The sequence below is a fragment of the Atta colombica genome, unplaced genomic scaffold, assembly GCF_001594045.1.
Source record: "Atta colombica isolate Treedump-2 unplaced genomic scaffold, Acol1.0 scaffold13, whole genome shotgun sequence".
NCBI lineage: Eukaryota > Metazoa > Arthropoda > Insecta > Hymenoptera > Formicidae > Atta > Atta colombica.
Window position 1 is genome coordinate 463,268 of NW_017259217.1, and position 6,675 is coordinate 469,942.

The following is a 6,675-nucleotide window of genomic DNA, read 5'->3' on the forward strand; positions in this document are numbered from 1 at the left end:
ACATTTTATTCACCAGAACAGAATGCCAAGAGAACTCGCAGAAAAGCATAATTCATCAATATTTACAATTTCTTTATAATTAATTCTTTATAATTAACCCTAGCTATACACACTGGAATCCCCGGGGCTCCAGCGCAATTTTCTAAATCAACATTTTTTTTGCGTTTAAAAATTTTTTTTTCTTTGATCTCAATATCCTAACCTCTAATCCTAATCTCAAAACTTCTTATGTTTATCAATTTTTACACATTATAGACTTGTTCCTTAATCAATTCTCTATCGATTGAAAAAAAAATTAATTGAAATATATCCATTTCAACAGAAGTTACGGTACAAAACAAACAAATATGGATGGGATCCTAGGGACCTCAGTGTGTATATCTAGAGTGTAAGAAACAAGTGTGTAGAGCTAGGATTAACAAATTTGTATATAATATTTGTAATTAATAAACATTAATATAATGTATATTTGAGATAGAAAATCATTTTCTATCTCAATTATATATTACACTATACTTTGTATGGCGTAATATATAATTTTATATATGTAACGTAATCAATTCGTTTGATATCGTTATATATTATATATTTCTATTAATTTAATGAACTAATACATATATTTACCTATATTATAGAAATTTAAATGTACATAGAATTTATTTAATTTTACTTAAAATCTATTAAAATTTATATTTCTTTTTTTAATTTCTGAAGAATTCAAATGTCAAAAAGAGTTTCAAATACATAACATTCATAATAAATGATTAAAATAAAAAATCTTTTTCGAAAGAATGAAGAACTTGTAGACTTTTTTAAATATATTTTTAAATATATTTCCTAAATTCAAAAAAATTTCATAGCTTATGATTATTCTGTTGAGAGCTAGCCGCTAGTATTTATTGGTAACATCGATTTGGTAAGTTGGCTGCTGCCACAAATGATACATGATATATATTATAACGTACGACAAGTGTTAATAACATCACACTGTAAAAACACGCCATTCTTGAATAAAGTCAAGATGTTAACAAAGCAGTTAAAGTATTGATCGTAAGATACATTTAAATGCGGAATATTATATGTCAAATACGGAATATTTGAAACTTGCGCTTGTTTAGCTATTATATATGGCAGATTTAGATAACCAATAAAAAATCATTATTTCAGTGACGTAATGGGAACCCTAATATTTCAAGCTTTTGAAGCTTGTTGATTGGCTATGAGACAGAGAGGTTCTCGGACCTCTTTATTCTACAGCCAATCAACAAGCTTAAAAAGTTCATTTTACGATACATGATATTAGGCTAACTTGCATCACTTGCACATCCTTTCGACTTGCAGGCAGGCGGGTTATCATTTATCCAGTCCTTGTCATTTGCCCAATTGTCGACAGTTGTCGATGATTGTCGACTTATGATTGTCGTTGATTGTCTTTCTAGTATTCCAGTATTCCATATTGCTACTTGCAGACCGTTTTTTCAGAAGTAATACGTTGCATTTTGTTGCATTTATATCGAATAAGGTATTTATCGTCGAGAAAACAAATTTTTTATTTTGTAAAATATATCATAAATTTGAGATATGTTATCATTTATAAACTTATTGTAGTATGTAACATACCACATGTTACACACACAACAGTTAGTGTTTTTTGTTGACAGAATTAGTGCACACACAGTGCATTTTAAAGTCATTGTACATAAATCGACATAAAGATGTATGTTTAATAAAAATATAAAAATGAATTAAACCGTGAAATATTCAATATATTTCATTGTACTATTTGATAAATACACATTGGGTATTTTGTCAATTTTTTGTTTAATTAAGATATCTCGCTTTTACATTTAGATTAGTATTCTAGTATACAACAGCTTTAATGTACACTGAATGCGCATCAGTTCTGTCAGTGAAAAATGCTATTAATTATTTAATTACAATATTTTATAATTAAATTTGTATTTTTTATATATCACATATAGCTACTGATAGCACAAAATATTATAAAATTATAATTCAATATATATATATATATATAAAACATTTTTGTAGGCTCTTCAGTGATATACCTCTGTCAAATATTTTATCAATATGTCAGAGAAAGTATTATTATCAGGTAAGTTACATCAGACTGATGTAATAATAATGGCTGTGTTCAGTTATACATAAAGTGCATGAGGTATTACGTTTTTGTGAACAATAATGATAAAATGATACACATTATATGTGCAATGGATCGCAGCTAGTGATAACTGCAGCAAAACATAATAAGAATAGGAATGATAATATAAAGTTATATAGAGGAAAAATCCCTATTATGAGATATAGAATTTGGATAAATGCTAGAAGTTTATGGACAGAATTTAAAAAAATAATCATTTTGAAGGGAATATAATAAGTTTTAAGATAATGTTATATAAAATTTAATTTAAATTCCATTTTTTTTAAATTAAAGAAATGTAAAAAGTAAAATCGCAAAGTAAAAAAATTATGCTCCTAATATTAATAAATATTAATAAATATGAGATGCCCCGAGAAATCGATAATAAAATGCAAAGTATATCAGTAACTAAAAAACTTTATTTAATGTTTGTTAAATACAAACACAGCCATGGTGCGCGACAAATGAGTATGCGATACATTATATCTAGAACTCTTCTTCAGGTAGTTGAAATCAAGCATCGCAGAAATACACTCGAGACTTCATATTATCCTTTTTATTATTGTACAATAATATTTATACTTTAACAACGATTTTCATTATGACATGGGAGCATGGATTATTTCATGTTAGAAATATCCTGGATATCTCATAATAATTTACACGCCTTATGGTTTTATGATCATCAATTCTAACTTCTATAATTAAGCAATTCAATATATCCCGTATCCCATATTTTTCTATTAGACGACTTTACTCTATCACTACATGAAGAATTTATTGCCAAATATATTTTATTAAATAATAAACAATGTTTAAAGCTTATCTCAATGAAACTTGAAGACATCCAAATTCTAAAATTTTTTTTTATAATGACTACAGGTATGATCTAATAATTTTCTTCTAAATAGTTTTCAATCCAAGAGCAGCAATAAATTCACGGTGGAACCAAGATAATGTCTGTTAGCAGAAACGCTGCTTTCTTATAATAGGGGGCTTTTTTCTATAGTTAATTTTTTTCTATATATTGTAATATATTAATATATAATTAAATAAGTATCCAATAAATATTTTACAAGGTATCTATACATCAGACAAGCATGGTAATGATGAGACAGGAGATGGTTCAGAGAGTAACCCCTTTAAAACTATCTTAAGAGCGATGCGTCATGCCAATAAGGAACCTTTTCCAATCATCTATCAGGATTCTCGAGAAAATAACAAAAAATATGAACCAGCATCTAAGTCTCAATTAAAGAAAATACAAAAAATTTGGGTTAGAGAACAGTATAAAAAAGACGAGAAGGAGAAGAAATTATTGGAAGATGAAGAAAAGAGATTGAAAAATCTTGGAGAGGCTAAATCAATTGTTATAGAAGAGGATAAGACTTTACCAGAAGCAAAAGAAATCAAGATAAAACAAGCTATTGATCACAGAGATCAAAGAGTTAAGCTATATGGATGGGTGCATAGACTAAGACGGCAAGGTATACAATATAATTGAATTTATTTCTATCGTGATAATTTATTGAGTAATTTGTACTATAGGCAAAGCCCTCATGTTCATCACATTGCGAGACGGAACAGGTTTTCTGCAGTGTGTACTGACTGATAAACTTTGTCAAACATACAATGCTTTGACCCTTGCCACGGAAGCTGCTGTTCAACTGTTTGGAATTTTGAAAGCTGTTCCTGAAGGGAAAAATGTACATTTGACATTTAATTAATACATAATATATAAATCATTTATGTACTGTTTATTTGGATAATGTTTATACATTATTTAATTTCAGGCACCTGGTGGTCACGAATTATCTGTTGATTATTGGGAACTTGTTGGATCATCACCTCCTGGTGGTGCTGATTCAATTTTGAACGAAGAAGCTCTTCCTGACGTACAATTGGACAATAGGCATATAATGATTCGAGGCGAAAATGTATAATAGAATTTTAATTTTGCTCTTGTAGAGAACTGTTAATATAATCTTTAAATTTAAATCAATATTTATTTATTCTGCAATTAGATCTTTGATATATGTATTTTTTTTCAGACGTCAAGAATTTTAATCATGAGATCTATATTAACGCAAGCATTCAGAGATCATTATAAAGATCGTGGTTATCATGAGGTAACACCTCCAACTTTGGTGCAAACCCAAGTAGAAGGTGGTTCAACTCTCTTCAAATTAGATTATTTTGGGTATGATATTGAAATAAAATGATTTATTAATTGTGCAATCAATACGAGTCAATTGATTAATGTTGTTTTCAGAGAAATTGCTTTTCTTACTCAGAGTTCTCAATTATATCTTGAAACGTGCCTTCCAGCGATGGGAGATGTATATTGCATTGCCCAATCATATCGGGCAGAGCAATCAAGAACACGTCGCCACCTTGCTGAGTTTGTATATAAATAGTTCTTTGTATTATAAAGAAATTGAAATAGGTACATACCTGCTTTTTTTGTAACTATTTTTTAAATATCAAATTTTTAGATACACGCATATCGAGGCAGAATGTCCATTTATTACATTTGATGATCTACTTGATCGATTAGAAGATTTAATTTGCGATGTAGTTGAGCGAGTTCTGAAATCGCCTCTCGGTCATCTTGTTAAAGAATTGAATCCGAACTTTCAAATGCCTAAGAAGCCTTTCAAACGAATGAATTACAGTGATGCAATTGAATATCTGAGAGAAAATAATATCACAAAAGAAGATGGCAGCTTTTATGAGTTTGGAGAAGTATGAATTAAGATCTCTTACATTATCTTTCTAGATAAAATATATAGTTGTTATCGTTTTTTATAGGACATTCCAGAAATGCCAGAAAGGAAAATGACTGATGCTATCAATGAGCCAATAATGCTTTGTCGGTTTCCCGCTGAAATTAAATCGTTTTACATGCAACGTTGCAAGGATGATGAATGCTTAACAGAGTCTGTCGACGTACTTTTACCAAACGTGGGTGAAATTGTGGGCGGTTCAATGCGTACCTGGGATCACGAGAAGTTGATGGAAGGTTACAAACGTGAAAACATTGATCCGACTCCATACTACTGGTATACAGACCAGGTAAATATGAAGAAAATAAATTCTAAATTTTTTCTTTATTTGGAATAACATAAATCGAGCAATTATGTTATTTTATAGCGGAAGTATGGATCTTGTCCTCACGGCGGTTATGGATTGGGATTAGAACGACTTTTGTGCTGGCTGTTGAACAGGTATCACATACGTGAGGTATGCTTATATCCGCGTTTCTTGGAGCGTTGTCATCCATAAGAATATCGATATATAAAGAATATCGATATATATATATATGAGAATATCAATATTAAGTCGATATGCACATTACAATAGAGATACGTTCTGCTTTTTCCTATCACAATATAAATTACAGTACTGTATTATATTCAAAAATATTTTATAAATAATAACGATATAAATATAAATTATAACGAAAGAAACTTATGGAAAAATCACTTAAATAAAAGAATTAAGTATAATCAAAATGTATTCCGAATATTCATTATTCTCCATCCTTATGCAAAATATCACGTATTATTGTAATTTTAACAATAATACAATATTTGTATAATGATTAATATACATATGTTGTCAAAAGCTAGATATTTCTGATACTTATAATTTGCACATATTTATTGTATAATCGAGTATACAATGCCATCGACTGTGTATATATACAGTGGTTCAAATAAAAATTTACATAAAACATTACATAATCATATATATATGCATTGTATAAATACTGGCTTTGTTTTTACATAGAAAGTTTCATAATATTCCATGACAGAAAGTTGCTTAAAATTATTAGGCGATTATATAAATTCTTTATAAATTATTTATTCTTTCTGTAATAATTATACGGTATAGATTTTGAAATAAAGTGCAAAAATTGATAAGTATCTATATAAGTGCATTATGTGTAAATCAAACGGATTTAACTTTATATATGTATATATATGAAAACCGATAAGTGTCATTCAACAAGTGTATTTAACAAAAATAAATCCTTTGTTATAGCTCATAATTTTAGGTATATATACTTTATAACAGAATCATACTAGTAACAATTACTTTGCGAAAAATTTATAGCGATGGAAACAATACTAATTTAAAAATTATGGCGTTACATATTTTCAAATAAATTCATATTGAACGATGCTTGATCACAATTCGCGCGTGATATTTACAAAACTGGATATGAGAAAAATACATATCATCTGTGAAATATTTATGAAGTTTTTTAAAAATTATTTAAATAGATTTAAATAATTTTTAAAAAAAGTAATCCTCGAGGTTATTATTCTAACATTTGCCGACTTTAAATAATTCGGTAAACACATATGCGATAAGATAAACGCGTTACATTTCTCTCTGAAATAACTATATTACATTTCCAGATAAAGAGATACAAAGAGTTATTAGAAGACAACACAGATTTCAAGCTCTGTATTTTACTCATTATCCAAAATTGCCCGTCGTGTCTT

General features: G+C 28.4%; 2 protein-coding genes across 3 annotated transcripts in view; both read left to right on the plus strand.

The window, feature by feature from the left end:
• The window catches only part of LOC108684295, a 7,590-nt gene extending 7,196 nt beyond the window's left edge, over positions 1-394 (plus strand). The window contains exon 10 of the mRNA XM_018188547.1: positions 1-394. Coding sequence (XP_018044036.1) covers positions 1-83 — 83 coding nt within the window. The 3' untranslated portion in view covers positions 84-394.
• A 940-nt stretch (positions 395-1,334) lies between these two features.
• LOC108684297 (asparagine--tRNA ligase, cytoplasmic) lies at positions 1,335-5,670 on the plus strand. 2 transcript variants are annotated; one of them, XM_018188549.1, is made up of 10 exons: positions 1,335-1,522; positions 2,053-2,116; positions 3,241-3,648; positions 3,710-3,867; positions 3,955-4,098; positions 4,213-4,361; positions 4,434-4,562; positions 4,657-4,906; positions 4,973-5,236; positions 5,315-5,670. In XM_018188549.1, exons 2-10 carry the CDS (start codon positions 2,092-2,094, stop codon positions 5,444-5,446), a joined length of 1,659 nt encoding a protein of 552 aa, XP_018044038.1. In that variant the 5' UTR covers positions 1,335-1,522; positions 2,053-2,091; the 3' UTR covers positions 5,447-5,670. The 2 variants fall into 2 exon arrangements, with proteins under 2 accessions (XP_018044038.1, XP_018044039.1); XM_018188550.1 differs by lacking the exon at positions 2,053-2,116.
• The last annotated feature ends 1,005 nt before the right edge of the window (positions 5,671-6,675 follow it).

What these genes read in the sequence shown, in the direction of transcription:
- LOC108684297 (XM_018188549.1), top strand. Translation starts at nt 2,092, where the DNA reads ATGTCAGAGAAAGTATTATTATCAG. An exon ending in GCATAGACTAAGACGGCAAG is followed by an intron (nt 3,649 to 3,709) that starts GTATACAATATA and finishes TTTGTACTATAG; the next exon opens with GCAAAGCCCTCATGTTCATC. An exon ending in ACTACTGGTATACAGACCAG is followed by an intron (nt 5,237 to 5,314) that starts GTAAATATGAAG and finishes GTTATTTTATAG; the next exon opens with CGGAAGTATGGATCTTGTCC.